Below are 18,784 nucleotides of genomic sequence, written 5' to 3'. Positions count from 1 at the left end.
ATTGCTGATATCTTTCGCACACTTTATAAAAATCAGGACCTCGTAATCAAAGTTTATCTTTTATGAATTAACTTTTACTTACTGCACCGATAGTTAATCATTATGCAGGAACAAAGGTAAAGCAACCGGCGGTTTGCAGTGTAGAACGGTATGCCAAGTTTACACGTGGAATACTCGTGATAATGTAGTATGTCCGCCGTGCATCCCGGATACCTTACTGTGTCGTGGCATGCATACACCTGCAATATACGACGTAATTACTGACACTATGCTCTCGTTTCAAGTAGAATATTCGATAAATTTCGAGCACCATCGCCAGAGTGCGCTAACGGCATTCCTCACAGCACTTTCAACTAATTTGGGTAACTTTATTTCACTATATGTAAGTCTATATTGCTACACAGCTGCCAAGATTATAAAAAGTACCGCTAAACTTTTATTTAATGTTTTTATCACACAATATTTAACACGGTGTCGAGTGCCCTCATAAAAATCTAAATAGGGAGATAATTGCTTACATTACGAAAAGGGACCTCCCTTATCTTTTCGGTTAAGTATTGTTGAGCGCTGCCCTTACCGAGTAAGTGGAAGCTTTTCGGTTTAATTTTTACTCTATTCTATGCGAGTAGACCTTGTTACGAGACTTGCGAGATTGCAGCAGCTCTAATCCTGAAAATCAATTGGATGTCGTCAGATACAGCGAAGCACTACATTAGCTTCACGTTTTGTACCGGCGACCTATCAAAGGCAATTTAGTGCACGTTCACGAAAAAAATGCAATGTCAAAGCCAATGTCGATTACAATATGTGCATGCAAGTTATGATTATCGCGTGCACCCGTGTTTTCACTTTTAAAGTATAATAACATTATTTTTACGTTGATTTTTCAGTCACGAATTACATTTTTTTTTCTCATTCTAGTAAGTAGGTACTACAAACTATAAAGTGGCTGTTTTCATAAAGCTTTTATCTAACTATTATATAAATTGTTAATTGAAGTATTGCTCGAAGGCAAGTATACCATAGTTACGTTATAAAATTTTGCGATTATTATTTCTAATTATGAAATTTTCAACAACGTAGGAGTCACGGCGGCGGCGGCGGCGGCGTCTCCAATTATGAATACTTGGGTTTTGACAATTGGTTCACAGCACATAATGTGCAACTGTTGTCAAGATAAATAAAATAGAGTGGCAATGTACATAGGGCACATATTACACCGTGTTATACCTATAATGGCGTGAGGCATGGTGTTTACGTACAAAATAGTATATTATATCATATACTTAGGTATGTTTACGTTATACGTATAACATTTAGGTAAAGAGATATAAAACAATGTTAAGATTAATTATTATGTTATCGGCTTACTCACGTAACTGTTTGACGAGGAACTCGACTAGTTTCAAGCCGTACTAGAGGCTCACATTCATGAGCAGTATTTCGCGTACGCGAATAGGACGCGATGGCTGACGCTCTGCTACTACATAGTATCACCCGTATTCACAAACGATACTTTCCTCAGTGAAGTAGCAACGCTCTGCGATAGTAAGCCACCGTCTCACTGCGTATACGACTGTGACACTAGTTCATTGTAAAACCACTTACATCAATAGAGCGGGAATATCTCGAGGCGCGCGTTGTTTTAGAGTTGTGGGACTGTATTAAGTAGGCGGTGGCTCTGCGCCATAGCTCCTAATTAGAAATTTAAAACTACATTATTTAAAACTACATTATTAAAACTACATACAACTACTTGCTGCTAAGCAGTCACCACCCTCACTCTTTTCTATGGGCGTCCGAGACCGGTCAGCAGCACTCTTTGATAAATCTGAACCTGCGAAAACCCTCTTACGTAGGGATGAGGCAGATTCCAGTTGTGTGGTGTCACAGGTTGATCTTGGTGATAACCCAGTGCTGCTTACCTAACTCAGTTCACCTTTCAACTGGTTTTAAACTACAATATAACTGCAATTAGTTAAACATTTTTAAGTAAAAAGATAATTTGTTAACCGAATGTGAGATTAATCGAATTATTAAAACTAGTGGTCGCCTAGTGGTTGAAATTCAACCATATACGATTTAATTTACAATACCACTTAACATACGTTCAAGGATAATTTTTATTTAACTCAAACTCAAACAAACTCTTTTAAAAACTACTATTCATATGAGACGTCAATATCATCGCAATGTCTATCGATTTTGACGTTTTGTCAAATACGATCAGATACTATGCATGTGTGTGTAATGTTTTATTTATTGATTTAATGTACTTTATAAGCATTATTTTTGAAAAATATTAGCGTTCTCCACTTCTCCTACACATAAACTATAAGTGTACCAAATTTTATGCTCCTACGTCCGCGCAATTTTCGTAAAAAGCGGTCCAAAGTTTTTGCATCACGTATTAATATATAGATTAACGTGCACTTAATTCTTTTGTGCAAAGTCTACGTTGTACTACGGTATTAAAAGATAAACGCATAAAACAAGTGAACGTGGTTTGTACAAACAAACAAGTCGTATTATATTTGACCGAACAACGCTTTCTATGAGAAGCGCTTGAGAGACGATGTGGTAAGAGCGCCCGTGTACAACAGTAATTTGAACTCTGTATACCGCGCTTCGAACAAAAACGTCGCGATTATTTTTACAATGCTTTACCACTTGAAACTATAGCACTTGCGATTTTAATCCGCGTTAAATTTGTTCATAATAAGAAGATTTATATTGTTTGTTGCAGAATTGAAATGTATAGAAAGTAGGCACATTAGGCCTTAAGATTTTTTATTTTTATTTTAGCAGCAAAGTAATACCACATTCATTGAAGATTATATTATTTACAAAAAGGGGTATATACTCAATAATGTTATAGTTGACACCCATTGTTCTCCAGTAATACCATATGATAGCCATAGGACTTGCGACACACACACACAGCCTTAAAGTGAGACATAATATATGTTATAATACCAATTTTATAATTAATTATGGGTATTATATCTGATTCTATAGCAAAACAATATACGAAAATTATTTAGGTAAAAATAAGTGTACAGACAACCAAAATAGGTTCTAAATTTATGAAATAATCTGATTCAAAATAGGTACAAGTATTAGTTCGCTGAATAAAATCCGCTGATCATTAAATACCCTTAACTTGGATATAAACATCTTCTAACAAAACTATTTATGAATTCATCGAAAAAGATTAAACTAGAGTAACAAGGTTGAAAGCGCTTTATTATTAATGTTAAGCCCTTTAAGAACAGCATGTTTTTGTAAGAAATCAATATTGTTTCGAGTTAGCATCTTGATATCGATATGTAGCGAGGCGATGAGTTACTCGAGTGAACCATGTCATCAATCAACTTCGTTACATTTCAGGGTCACGTGGCTGGCCAGTGAAGGGCTCACCAACTACCTACGGCGAGTCATACAAGACGAGAAGAGTAGGGAGATAAACTTATACCACTCGTACCAAGATTTCTCCGCAATACCTGAGAACAATGTTGAGAAGAAGACGGACTCTAAAGGCCGACGGTTGTCGTATCAGCGCGCCGTCTCAGGAGAGGACCCGCGCTACCTGGAGTCCAACGTGAGGAGAAAGCAACTCATTCCTGAGAACTCTGAGGTAAACAAATTGAACACTTTCACTTTAAAAATATTTTTATAGGTATTTTATATACTGACAGCGTCATTAGTCGAGTGGTCGACAAGGACAAGGGGTCCCGGGTTCGATTCCTGGGTCACAATATGCAGCTCTACCTACCCCTTCGGGGATAAAAGGCGTGACGTTGTAGCAGGTATTTTATAAAGAAATTCTTATACATAGAACTGATTATATCGTTTTATCGCTTTCGCTATATATTTTTTTATATGTATATATATATAGGCTTTACGACCATGTTTACCACTAATATTACTCCGCGACTAGTATTCGAGTAGGTGACCATACACTAACAACCTAGGTTTACAAAACTAGCACCTGTTAGTTTAGTTTAGCTTGTTAGTTAGGAGTTGCACTTGCATATAACAGCGAGAGACCAATTTTTCACAAATTACTATAACAGGTACCAAGGTACATATGTATTACGTCACTAAACGCCTGTTTTCAGTATGTATGGAACTTAAGACGCCCGAGAGAGGTTAATAAAAATTAAAAGTACCTACTATCTATACATATAATAAAATCGTAGAAAAGTGCTGTCTGTAAATTGAAAATAAAAATAAAAAAAATATCAGGGTTTATTGTTATGTCGATGTCGAACCCAAAAATGTAATTAACTTTTTTTTTGTCTGTTTGTCTGTTTGTCTGTTTGTCTGTTTGTCTGTTTGTCTGTTTGTCTGTTTGTCTGTTCGTCTGTGCGCGCTAATCTCAGAAACGGCTGATCCGAGTTGGATGCGGTTTTCACGAATATTGTGGGATGCTTAAATTTACATTTAGTGTTTGTTTCATGTCAATCGGTTCATAAATAAGAAAGTTATGTCAAATTAAAGAATCACGTCGAACATTCTATACTTATACCATTAATCTCCGCAACTATTTGACGGATTTGGTTGAAATTTGGTACGGTATAGTTTAGAACCTTAGAAAGGACATAGATATATTTTTATTTAAAAAATCAAAAAATAAAAATAAGAAATTTATCCGCAAATAATTCTATGTCGATCGTTACACGACTTCGGTTCAGTTATTGTTTTAATTTATCGAAAAAAAGTAAATAAATAGTAAAAAGGTATGAAAAAAATAATATCAATATAATAAAACATTTAGTACAAAGACCCGCTCTAACGGAGTATAGATAATTCTATGTCGATCGTTACAACTTCATTCCTGTTAGTTTTAATTCTCGAGGTAAATAAATAGTAAAACTTTATGAAAAAAATAATATTATAGGTAAACTTTTAGTACAAAGAAAATGCCCGAACGGAGTATAAATAAATAATCCAAGTTGTCTTTATCCTCGATAGATGGCGTTGGGATCGAAATAGATCGCGCTATGGTTTCGTTACATTCATTTGGTTGGGTATCGGCCGAGCGCTTCGGTACTTGTAGAAAAAGTGTATTATCAGTCGTATGATTATTTGTCTGTAGTGGTCCTGCTGTTTCGTATATTCTAAATTGGTTTCGTTGTATTTGTCAATTAATAAGTTTATTTGTTGGGTTTTCCTGGTTTTTTGGTTAAACTATTTAACGTAGGTTTAGTTTGATATCGATTATTAGTAGTTACTGTAGTTAGTTTTTTTAATAAAATTGTACGTCTATGTTTTTTTTAACTAGATTAGATTTAAGTCGTTTCTTTTAAATTATTTAGTTTAAGCTTGGTTATTATAGCATAGAGGATAGGTTGTAATATAGTTTCTTTTTTAATTGTTATAAATTCGTAATTCGTAGCTTTTTTTAGTTTTAAGTTAGTTTAAGTCCGTTTTTAAACTAATTTTTCACCCTAAGTGAGTATACTCTATTAAATTTAAACGCAGAGCTCATTATGTATTTTTGAAGAGTTCCCTGAAATATCTTCCACATCTCATTTTTGAAGAGATCGCCCGAGAGAGGTTAATAAAAATTAAAAGTACCTACTATACATAAATACATTCACAACTAATATTCCCGTTCATTTCAGAAGTTGTAACAATACAAAAAATTAACAATTTTTTTCCGCAACCGTAAATACACCTGTGAAGGTTATTTATTGTTGATTATTAACGAAACAGTACCTACCCCTAAAGACTTTTGTTTTCTTCATTTATATAACTAAACAGACTTTATTGACATGTAAGGTTTCTGGTGAATAAAACCATAGCCAATTTCTTTTACCGGTCTATTTATAAGTATTGCTGAAATAGTTCAGCTCCATGTTTTGACGTCAAATCGAACTTTGTTTATGTGATAATCGCGTGAAGCACGAACTTCGGCCGACAGGAATCAGTGTTTCATTTCAACTGCTCTATCTTAGCCGCTAGAAGAATCAACACGAACAAGTTAGATCGATACAAACTATTCGTATTCTCATTAATTAATTCATCAATGAAAACATGTAGGTACCTCAGTTTTTAACGAAAGTGTATTAAAAGCTAAGAAAGTTCAAACATAAAGTCTACTCCAAATTACATTAATGCCTAAAACTACGCCATATAATACAATTCTTAATTATCTGCACCGTAGCAGTTCGTAGCACTTCGTAGCAGGCCTACGAGTAGCTACGGAGCGCCCGCCTCGCCGAGCGATGCGATCATATCGTAAGAACTCGGTACATTATAAATGAACACGTAAAAAAGTATATTTTGAAAGGTATTTAAATTACATAATTATCTGATTTATGAAAAAATGCAATAATCTTCATAATTTCACGACAAAAAAAAATGTTTGTTGATTATCAAAATAATAATAATATTAGCAAGTAAAAGTTAATATTTGAGTGGTTAAATGGTATCTGTAGGTTTTAAAACGAATTGTCAATGTTACCTTAAATATATAATGTAAAACGATAACTAATTATAGTTCTGAAAATAATATGTTCAAATGCTAATGGCGCGTAGGTTGATGGTCAAAGGTAAGCGCTAGTGCGCAGGTGTGAAGCGCACTGGAACCGCCGAATAAGCTTCTACAGAGAGAGCCTCGAAGCTTTCAGTGTCCGTCGAGGAGCGCTCGCAGGCACTCGTGCCACCAGGGCAGCCTTCACCACACGCGAATACTTTCACTCGTATCTCGGCAACATGAAAATTTCTCTAAGTTACTTTTGAAATTTTTGACTACTTTTTTTAAAGTTAAAGTGTTTCTTTTCAAAAATCTAAACATGTTAGACTAAAAATGATCAGATTTAAAACATTCTAACAACTTTGTAAACAGTTTTTACCGTTTCGCGCTTCCCGTATTTCTGCGGGTGGATAACTTTATTTTTCTTGGTTGAGCCTGCAGCTGAATTTTACCAATTACCTACTGGTAAGTATATCATAAAAAATGAGTAAAGTTATTCAACAGAAATATGTGAATAAACTAGTACACGTCTTCTTCAGAAAAGTTTTGTATAAGTTCATTTGAAGTTGAATAAGTTTACTAAGAAGTTGTGTATACCTCTATATCACGTATTTAATTTCAGACTCTTATCGTAATACGCATTTTGTAGCAACGGACTCGGCCGAGGGTCATGAAATGAAGTTTTGTGGTGAGCCGGCGATAAAATCTGGGTTTATATTGATTCGGGCCAAGGTGTTTCATTAACAAGACCTCCAATTTTACGCACGATTCAAGACACGCGATTTCTTTAGATAGACTTAATTTACATATCTGCATTGGAACAGATTTTGTGTTATGTAGTTTTCTACAAAAATATTGCGGTACACGTTGTCGTTTCAAAAATTGTGAAAATATATTGCTTGACTTTTGAACAAATGGAAATTTATTCTTGGATATTTAAATACATAAAGATCGCTTGGCTATTAAAGCCTCAATTTTATTTTTTTGTTATTAATATACAAATATTTTCTACAAACATAAAAAATAAATACAAAACATACAACAGAGCATAAACCAATTGTCAATAATTGACTGATAAATAGTAAAAAGTTTTATTCGGTATTCTACGCAAAATAAATGTTGCGAGATTAATAAAAACAATACGTTTCACTCGAACATTTGCATTGAACGAGAGAAAAATATCAAATATATTTTGCAGGCGTTATTGCGTCAAAATCTTTTTTATAATAGTCACTGGGCATAAAAATGAAAATAATATTGCGGTAGGGCCATATTTGGCGCAAACGAGCGCTCTCTTACACCATAAATTCGTAATTTCGATGTAATAACACCTTTTATTGACATTAAATATTTTCTGTATTAGCTATAAGTAATGATATATTTTCTAAAATCAGGTTGCGCTTGAGGGAACATATAAAATGAAACCACTCAGCAGTAACATTATTTACTCGCTTCAGTTATTTTTAGCTTTAAAAGTAAGCCGTTAGCTATTTAATTTGATTTTGGATGCTGAAGCCTCCTATTAAGTATATGACGACGTTACTTATCTGTTGGATAAGTATCATTATGTTTGTATTTGTGGCATCGGTACGCGTGTTCTTTTTATCAGAGTTTTTAACAACAATCACATTTTATTAACATACTGTATAAATAAAAAAAGTTAGACTATACAAGGGTTAAAAACTAAGTTTGGTGATACAATATCTGAATCGTGTTATGCTCTAGTGAGGAGTATCGTGATGTAATCTTATTGAGGCGAGGTTGATAACAAAGTTATCACGTCCCGCACATCTTTCAAGGGCGCCCAAAGCTCTTTCTTTGTCTTTAAAATCTGTAGTGTCGATATTAAAATTTCATCGAATCATCTTGTTTTATGAAGAACAACCGATATCCGATACGAGCAGATTATTTACCGAGCTTCGAATGAATTTTGTAACAATTGCTAATACTGTTATTATTCAGTGTAAACTTCGAAAATAAAGCAGCATCATTTACAAATCTAATAACCAATTAACTCGATGTCCTACTAACAAAGTTGAGAATATGATAAGTTCGAAATTGGTTGGAATGATCGCTAGTAAAATAAGGTTCGACAAATAAATAAAACGGAGTTTATTAATAAAGTTCTACATATATGTACATGAGAAAAAAGGAACAACGTACCTAATGGTAATTCTTTGGGTACTCGCGCACAGCCGTTACATAACGTTTTATTACAATTGCTATTATACAAATTGTAGCCAACTTTTACGATGTTACCATGTCATACCACATTGTTTCAAATTGGGATATTATAAGTATGGGTCCTTTGACTAAGTTACACTAATAGTCGGCACGCAAAGGCTTGCATCTGTCGTTAAGCTGTGTTTACGGTCATTACATACTAATATGATCAAACCATTCTTAATATGGTCAGTCCTCTAAACGTTGTCACAGTCTATTCTAGCTTTTTTGCGAGTCTCGTACAATTTTCTATTTACGAATCGTATCGGGCCCAACAGCTCAAGCTCCGCAGTCAAATAGGATAGCTTAAACAGTGTTGGTAACAATAAAATATTGTGTATATGTAGCTATGTGATAGCTATAGGTATACACATACACTGTGTAGGTATTAATACGGTAGTATGTATTTTTTTCCATTCCATTTCGGTCGAACGAGATTGATGGTCCTGTTAATATTAGGGATACACTAGTTTCCAGTCCTTACTGACTTTCCAAATGAATAATTTAAGATGAGGTTACGATTTATATCCGGACTCGATTGCCAATGAGTTTTAAAAACCCAAACCCAGCATACCTCGGCGGTAGGCGGGTATAGCGGGTAGTAGGGTACCTAGCTGTCCTAAATGTTTTTAACGTGTTTGATGTAAATTTCATTACCGTCACCGATATTGAATTTTCACTAGGGCACCTACTAAATATTTAATCGTATAAGCGGTAGCCCAACAACGTGGGGTAGTTGCTTTCGTGGTTAATTTGTCGTTTTTATCGAAGTAAAGGTTAGCCCGAGCTATTTACTAAATAATCCCGATAATCGACTTACTTACGCCGAACCTTGTTTAAAATTTATGTTTCATTAACTTGATTAATTTATGCCGACAATTTACTTCGGGAAAGGTATCGGAAACGTGTTCCATAAAGATTTTTTAGAAATATAAGTACCTACTCGAGTGTTTGATAGAGTTGTTCAACAGTTTGCGTTGTCGGTTGTTAAAGCAAACAAAAAAGAAACACTAATGGACGGATCTACAAAAACACTCCATGTACAGGTCTATGAATATTGAATTTGATTTTATAGTTTAAATAACTGTTTTATTTCGGGTTTATTTGTTCAGCGGAAGGGTTTAGGGAAAAATGAAAGCTTTTAACTACTTCGTCTCGAACTCTGATTCGATTCCCACGTTGTCGCGTCGACCAAAGTATTATTGACGTTTCCGATTTCGAAAGTATCGTTAATAGCACGTAGTTTGGCAATAGGAAGCCTCTATTACATGGCGTCTTTAATATTAAAAAATTGGTTTATCTTTATAACAAGTTTACCTCTTTTCTACCCTTACCTATATAAGTATAGGAGTAATTTGTTGTAGGCATATGACATAGTTGGCTGGCTATTTGCCTATCCATCTTACTAATCTATCAAGGTCATATCAATTGATTCTGTCTACAATTTCGCTTTGATAATATTTCCAAGCCTCTAACTATGGATTCTTATATTAGTACAATTGTCTACGTGATTACTACAAAACATACCTAATAAGTTGTAGCTTGTTATGTTTTTCTGAGCTGTTGGAAATTTATTCATGTATTACCTGAACCTTGCTCTAGCGCCAAACTGCAAAGATATCGGCTTTAGTAGGTCACTGATACATAGCTGTAATTTAAAGTCGGTGTACCCGCGGCCGCGATACGGTAAACACCACGCGACTCGGTAATCACGGCTTGTTTTAACACCGCACTTGTAAGCAAACATCTGTACGTACGAATTAAATGTTTAAACGTATATGAAAGTAGCTACCCCTATTGTTCCCTTTGTCTGCCGACGGAGGTTTTAATACACAATTAGTGAACGAACTTAGCTTCGAAGCAGGCCATTCTCATGCCGCGAGCGTGTGTGCTAAGATATTTATATACTTTTACAAATATTCATTCATTCGCAAGTATATTAGGAAATGTACATGCTTTTTAAAAATCTAAGTCTAATTATCGTAAACGATATTAACAGAAGAATAGTGTGGGATACATAAATATATGTTTGTGTGTATACAGCTCAGGGTAGTAGCCCGCCGCAGCGTATCAAGTCACTTGTCACATAAGTTTATGATCTCATCTGCCCGGATCACATATAATGCCATCATTGCGTGGGCAACAACGCTGTTGATTCAATATCAAGATGCTTTTTATGACTTGAAGACTTTACTGGTACTAAAGACATTCGTTCTGTAAGTAGTTACGTAACTCGGATAGGGATAGCTGAGATGTTCCTGAATAACAATATTTCAGAATAATATAGGCATGACAAGGAATTTACACTTGTATAATATAATATTATAAATAACGGTTTTTTACAATACCTTAGTAAAACTACAGTTCGAAACATAAACTGTATATCGATACATTAAGTAAACATTTTTTTTTTTAGATTTGTTTGGATCAAACAGTACTATAGAGTTTTAAGTGTCTCCTGAAAACTTTCTTATAAGGAGTTAGTTGGTTTGCCAATTAAGGCATCTATGTTGTATATCTTCTTACTTCTTATTGCTGCCTCGTTTGTCAAGTGATGGTAATATAATAATATGACTGCATGTCGATCAAGGGGTCTCGGTTCCGGTTCCCGGGTCGGCCAAGGAATTATTTGGATTTTCGGTTTCTCTGAACAGCCCTATACATATGACTTAAGTAAAGACTAGTAGACTAGTAGTATGTTACTTAATTACTTACCCCTTAAAATATTTTATACTATTTCAATTCTCTAATTAGTTGTTACAGTTACAGTTGCTACAGTTACAGTTGCTACAACACAAGAGGGTAGTTAAAAAAATGTTAGTTTTTTATGGGATAAATTGATAAATGAGCTGACCGATTACCGGATGGTAAGGAATCGGTGCAACCCACACGGCGAAATACAACGAAAGCGTTGTTTCACGTCGGTTTTTTAGAAATGCGTGCCGAAGCATGGCTCTCCCATACTTTTGCTAGTGATGTACAGCTTTGGGTAATATGTACCAAATCTTTACTCCTTATATATTGCGGTCACTCAAGCACCTAGCACCTTAAACAGCGACTCTGGTATTCTAGTATATCGCTTATGTATTAAATGTCTTCAATTATTTTTCTTGTTAAATTATAGAAACAAATAAGAGCGCAAAAAAGGCACTTACAGATTAAGCACTTACGTGATTAATAAATATAGTTTAACTACTAATAAACACTGCTTAAATAAATGGCTTTAATCAAGTTTCTGTAATAAAAATGAAATGCAGAAGTAATATGAGAAATTGGAAGCAGTGTCCCTCGTGTGTAGCTGATACAAACTGCTGCGTGGTCCAATCCGTTTGCCAATCTATTTAATTAGAGAGCCACATTCGGCATCGGAAGTTTATCGATACCTAATATGATTATGCTACTCGAAGCTGCTAGGCACGTCGCGCAAACACCACGGAAGCACGATAAACGCGCGTTAACTAACTCATTGCAGTAAACAAGAATATTGGTACAAATAGCCGCGACAAAATCAACTCTAAGCGTCCTACTGTTAACAACATTTTGCCATAACATTTGATCGAATTTCGACAAATTATAATCCTTTAAAAGCGATAGGTTTTAAAAACATTTCGGCGACGATGAAAGCTTCGGGAGCTGTGAACTGTCAGTGAAGTTTCCATCAAACCCTCAATAGCCCGAATTATTTATTATTTCAAAGACCCGACCGAAATTGGTAAACAACGTATAGAGGGTTATGCATTTAATAGTTTGTTAGTACATATCCCGATGCTAAGCATTAGACCGAGGTGTCGAACAACAGCGTTGCCACAGAGATCTAAACTTGTGTAAGACTACGATCAAGTTAAGTAAGTTATCGAGATCCGAGCTCCAACTTAGTTTTGTTGCCTGACTACTTACTGCAAATATTAGCAAACCTCTGTATACAGGACGTTTTAGATACCTACATTATTACACATTAGTATCAAACATATTTCAATTACCGAAACATAAAATATTACCTAGATTTGTCATAAACATTCACTCCCCCTTTAGTACAGTTAACATTTAGATTAGGCAGAAGAACATACATTAAATGTAACCTCTTATATAACACTTTTACAAAAATATTAAACATTGTGAAGACTAAATATAGCGGCTGTATGAATGTAAATAAATATACAAAATCGGGTGAATTACTTTCAAGATATGCCGAATATTATGAGGAACATTGACAATCCTATCGTCCTGCTCCGACTTCAGATAACGGCCGAAGCAAAATTCAACGTGGTTTAGGAAAACCTTATACTAACCATAATATGATTCGAACAAAATGAGGCAGAAGTCCTACCTTGGATCACTTATTAAGTAAAATTAAATAAAATTACTAGTACTCGTTTATCATCTACTCATTACTATATTACTCGTATTAATTTCATTATGTTAATTCCAAATGATCAATTAAGATACATCAAAGAATTTCTTTCAATTAGACGTTATGATTTGAATTGCAAATGATACTGCTAGGTGCTAGTTAATCATACATTCGTGTTCCATTAAGTTTAAGTAAATCAAGTTTAGATATTCTTTTGAAATAATCTTAACCCACGTAACAGATATTTAATGTGAATTATGACACCTTTTTCCGACTTCTCTTGGAAGTGTCAGACTCTTACTGACAAAAAATCACCCCGTTGCTACTCCTGCTTTTCGAGCCGAAGCCCCGGTAACCCGCTAGGTAGTTCACAGCTGTGGAGTATTATGATACTAAAATCATTTTTTGAATAAAGTAACTAAAATATATATTTTTTAAATACAACCTATTACGTAAACATGAATGGGTCATCACTGTACTAGTCTGTATAGTAACAACAGTTGACATTTATGAATTTGGTATAAAAATTGTGAAGATACACATACATACATACGCATACGCAGTACAAGATACCTTATTTGACCTGATCCATTTTGAATGGCATTTAGTATAATTATACGAGTATTAACAAGATGTAATGAAGGTTCAGTTCACAGTTATAGTAATGTTACATGTTCTGACACATTCATTATAAATCTGGGCGGTGCGTTAGGTGACTGCTAGCGGGATGGATTCTTGTGACGTTGACAAATGACGCGACCGGTGCTCCAGGCCTATTATTGTTTGCAAATAGAAGGACAAACATAAATTCTGAATATTCAATTTTGGTCTGAATTCACAACGAGTTTAATTTATAGAATGGGAGGTGGCAGTAAACACAATATTTAATACAGCAAAAGTACTAGAGTAACATCTATTGTTGGCTGACATCGTTCCATCTTTCTCGGCAAAGGATAAATGATATCTAGGTACTTGTTTGAATTTGGACACAGACGTCACGTTGGCTAACATTAGATTTGATAACGGATTACATTCATCAAGCTCCTAAACGCCGGGTGTGACCTAACTCTAATTGACCAAAAGTACAATTTATTTATTATGATATTCTTCTTCGTATTCCTAATGAAAATAAATTAACATACAATATTCTTAAGTTGGGTTTAGTAGAACCCAACGGATTTTTGTTGAAGTCGAATTCTCCACTAACGTCGATCACCGATGACTTCCGTGGCGTTTAACTGGTTAAATAACTTTACAGATTAAATACAGCCTAAACCAAAGAAGTGTTAATTGTAACCGTACGTAATATTAACGTAGAATACATCTGAATATCAAAAAGCCCATCGTAAAAAGAATCCATCATAGGTTCGCCAAACGTGCTTTTAAATACATACCGCGGATAACCGGTGGGTTTCAAGCGGTAGATCAAGATACGCCATGCAACTCACACGAATTATGCACAGCAGCGGCTATTCCAGCCCATAAATGTGCTTAAATAACAACTCTCTAACCACCTCGCCTGTGTACAGTAGGTACTAGGACCGCTCCCACTTGACGCATGAATCTATGTCAGAAAGTTGGAAAAGGGTCTAATCAAAAATGATGTATTACTAAAGAACTGCGAGAAGCAGATGGCAGTCGCTCAATGCAAGTTGGGAACATCAGTCGCACCTGATGTATGTGCTCGGTGCTGACTCCAACAAAATTAAACCTTAAATCAAGGTTTTCTATCTTATTTCTTAAGTATTATTAATTAGCATTATACTGGAAATCTGGATGATTAAAAATCGTGGGACGTTTGAATACAAAAACGTTAATACCTTTTTTAGTGGGGCAATAGTCGACGGTTATAAAACTTGCAAAGGAAACTCATTACAAAAGTCCCGGATGCTCATAAATTGCGATAAAAGGGAGGGAACAAAAGAATATTGGTTGAATTTTACATTTAAGTAGGTACTTAATAAATTGCATCTTTCTAAGGAAATTGATTAATGCATCAAAGGGATGAGTTTTTATTCTAAATTTATATTTACAAATTGAATTGGCCCTGTTATGGTTAAGTTAGAATTTACGTGAAGAACCTTTGAAAACCCACTAGAGGCCATATCAACCTATCTACGTATCTTTCCTTTAGACTAAAATCTTTAAAATACAGCTATACAAAACGATAGCCACATATTACGCACATTTGTAAGGGAAGGGAAAAGAAAGAACTAGTACGGTAAGTAAAAAAAAAGTGACAAATTGTAATATTACTAATACATACAACAATAACAATATTAGCCATTGATAAATCCGCGTGTGGCTTGCATGTCGCGTATGTCAATCAAAATAAAAGGTCGCCATCATATCTGATGTTCAGCTCGGCCATCAATCCATTAGGTAAATTACCGAAATCCAGTCGTTCAATTGAAAGTCGAAAGCTTGAAATTCATTACCACGAAATGACAAGGGCTGATGAAATTGACGTTGGCGAGGTGCCACCAATTAATAAGTACCTATGGAACAAATGTAATTTGTATCGCCCTGTGTACCTCTCGAATGGTGGTTAATTCGCGAAACATCTGTATATGTTGCAGTTTATAAATGTCCTTTATAATCTATAAGAGTAAAATGTTAAACCTAAATAAGTAACAATAAACTATATTGCACTACTTAACAAGATACATCAAATGAAAATTATATTCGGACACATTGGGCACAGTATTCATACATATTTGTGTCCCTTACACAAAATATCAGCCGTTTAACTATCTTCGTCTAATGACGAAAATTTCGAACTATTGAAGCTCTTAACTTTATGAAAGCAATGTACGGAACTAATGTAAACATTGCTATCTAGACAAAAAAATAGCGTTTTATTACTATCAAGTAAAGTATTAATGAAATATCCATTTAATTCTCCTCCAAATTACAAAACAAGACATTTACGATCAAATAAAATTAACAGTCTGTTCGTAATAATGAGTTTTGCCAATACGATGAGCAATTAACCTCGCGGGCTCGTAAATTTCACTGAGAAACCAAGATATATACTCGTACCGTGGGTATGATACCTTTAACACTAATTTCATTATTGCGTTTCCTTTCCGTAGCTTCACTCAGATATTTCACTCATAAATGTAACGTGCTCTGTTTGTTGTGTTAATGTTTCAAGAATGGTATCTTGATTATTAAAAGTTTCGCCGTCAGACTTTTATAGCGCATTCAATAACTGATTTAAATGGTGTTAATACAATTAAATTATGCTCAATGTTCAAACAAGCAATATATTTTCACAAAAAGCGTTGTTATTAAGTACCTAGTAACAGTTGAATACTGTCGTCGTGTTGTCGTTTCATATTTAGGAGACTACATAGAAGAATATTCAACGAGGTATTCACGATTTTAAACAAAACAAATACGCAAATAGCTCATAAAATTCTAAAACACTTTTCCATTGTGGCCAGGTACAACCGATGGGAACAAACCGTTAAAAAAGCGATCAGTTAATATTTATTTAGGGAGAGGTGGACAAAACATAAACGCGTCTCTGAGGGCACGACCGAGTTCCCGACGCGATGTCGGGAGCCCACTCCCCCGTAGGGGGACGGGGCCCCGGCATCGCTGGCGGAGGCCTGAGCCCCGGTGGCGGCAGTGGATCCGGCCTCGGACCCCTAGTACCTATCGTAAGTTTGGCCTTCGCTGGGCCAGCGTTCGTTGTGTAAATGTACGGCATGATTGTATGAATAATTATTTAAGACCTATTCTAAGATCGACACATTATATTGCATGAATAGTAAACGTATCACTATCACTGTCACACTTCGATCCACAATTCATTTTTCTATTTTTAAACTGCATTACAAACTTAACTAAACATAAATATTGTAATCCTAAAGTAACGGTCCTGTTATACATAAATAGTTTAACCTAAAGTAACGGTCCTGTTATTTCCTGTGTTCTGTAGGTAGCATAGTATACGTATCTGGTAAGCTCACTCTATGAAGATTGAAGTACGTTAGTATATAGTAAACATATGGGTGAGGCATAGGCTCGAGAAAGTATTAGTATCCTGAGTACAGCTAATACTTACTCAGGTAGATAGGCCTTAAAGGCGTCTATTAAAACCACAGACGTTGCCAACTTATACCTGGCTTTTACATGTCCGATAGCTTTGGCATTGTGCCACCTCGTAGCCTCCACACCTACCCATTCGTGCTGCTTTCCATTATCACAAATTTACCTCTTCGCCCGTTTCGACTGCCCCAAAACTGAAGTCTTTAAGAAAGTTACTGTTGCTGATATAAACTTCTTTGCATGAAAATAGACGAGTACCTAACTGATGAACAATCAGAATTCGTGCCGTGATATGACTGTAGGTTTTTACACACATAGTGATAATTTTGGGAGATACTATCAACTGACGAAATTATTCAATGTTCTTAAACTAAACATAAAAAATGATAGTTTAAAGTATTTTAAAGTTTATTTACTATAATTACATAATATATACAGCATTTTTACGAAACATCTAAACATCAGGTAGACTTGAGTTTACTATAATCCAAATATTCGGTAACTTTATCTTATACATAAAAAATCCGAACCCAAAACAAAGTCATAATAAAATTACTTGCAAAGCGATCTTTCAGTACCTGACAGCCAAATATTTGTCCATTTATTAACGAAACAGCTTTTGGCGCGTGATAACAACATTATATTATAAATTGATATTATAAATTTACTCCGGATAAGTTAATAGCAGTTTAATGCAATACTTCTCACAAAAAGTGTTATTGAGATCAATTAATTATATCAATTTTACTAGAAGCTCCTAATGACGGCTTAATGCAGATCTATGGATAAATACTGCCGTATATGGATACTTGTTTCTTGACATTGTAGATTTAAGGAGAGTCAATCAAATCTCACCGTGTCGTACGTCGCGACCTGCGCGTGCTAGTTATTTGGTAAATAGGCAAATAACAAAGAGCGGCGGGCGGGCGGGCTCGTTGTTTGATGTTTGTTATGGGCCTCCGACGGAAAAGGTTGCTTTGGGACAGTTTTACCACATAAAAAAGGGAAAATAGCTGCAATCGGTATTTACGAGCGTAAATGAAATCTGAACAATGCACCCGAAAACAAAAGTTTTAGAGGCAGGTGACAAAAATAAACTTCTGATTGTATTCAGCAGGTCTGGGGAATAGAGGAAGGTAACAAAAATAAACTTGTGACTGAATTGAATACGTTCGAGGACAACTAAAGCCTCGTCTGATCACGTAGAAATTCATCTAGGCTATTGATAATGGCTTACAAGCAAACGTTTCGTCAAACAAACGTCGCTTATCTCTTGTGTAACATGCATTAACTAATGTCGAGCTAATTCGCCATGTGACAGGATCCAATAACGGGTACAGATGTTCACATGAAATGATTATGTTGATTTTCTATTTAATGTTATGTCATTTAAAATGCACTAACAATACAAGTTTAGCAGACAATATAGCGTCTATATGAAGATGTTAATCTGAATACCAATAGACTGACAAATTCTTGAACTAAATTATTAAAAACGTAGGTATTTAAGGAATGGCAGCTCTGCCGTATCTTAAGTAACTTGTTTCTTAATAAATCTTAATTTGACGACAGAAATATTTTAAATCTTAGAATACTTTTAAAAAATAGTTAAGAGAGTGAAAATGTGTTACCTAAATAGAAGTATGATTTAATAAATATTTTTTGAG

General features: G+C 34.9%; 1 protein-coding gene across 4 annotated transcripts in view; it reads left to right on the top strand.

Annotated features, from left to right (window-relative positions):
- Positions 1–18,784, top strand: part of LOC118278615 (uncharacterized) — an 89,796-nt gene that overhangs the window by 14,541 nt on the left and 56,471 nt on the right. For all 4 annotated transcript variants that reach the window (XR_004783925.2, XM_035598027.2, XM_035598101.2 and 1 more), the window contains exon 4: positions 3,391–3,637. Coding sequence is in view for 3 of the 4 variants with exons in the window: in XM_035598027.2 (XP_035453920.2) it covers positions 3,391–3,637 (247 nt within the window). In the remaining variant the exon portion in view is untranslated. The remainder of the gene's footprint in view (positions 1–3,390; positions 3,638–18,784) is intronic.

This window comes from Spodoptera frugiperda, chromosome 25, assembly GCF_023101765.2.
Source record: "Spodoptera frugiperda isolate SF20-4 chromosome 25, AGI-APGP_CSIRO_Sfru_2.0, whole genome shotgun sequence".
In the NCBI taxonomy this organism is placed as follows: domain Eukaryota; kingdom Metazoa; phylum Arthropoda; class Insecta; order Lepidoptera; family Noctuidae; genus Spodoptera; species Spodoptera frugiperda.
The sequence above is the reverse complement of the archived record's forward strand: the minus strand, read 5'-3'. Positions and strand labels throughout refer to the sequence as shown.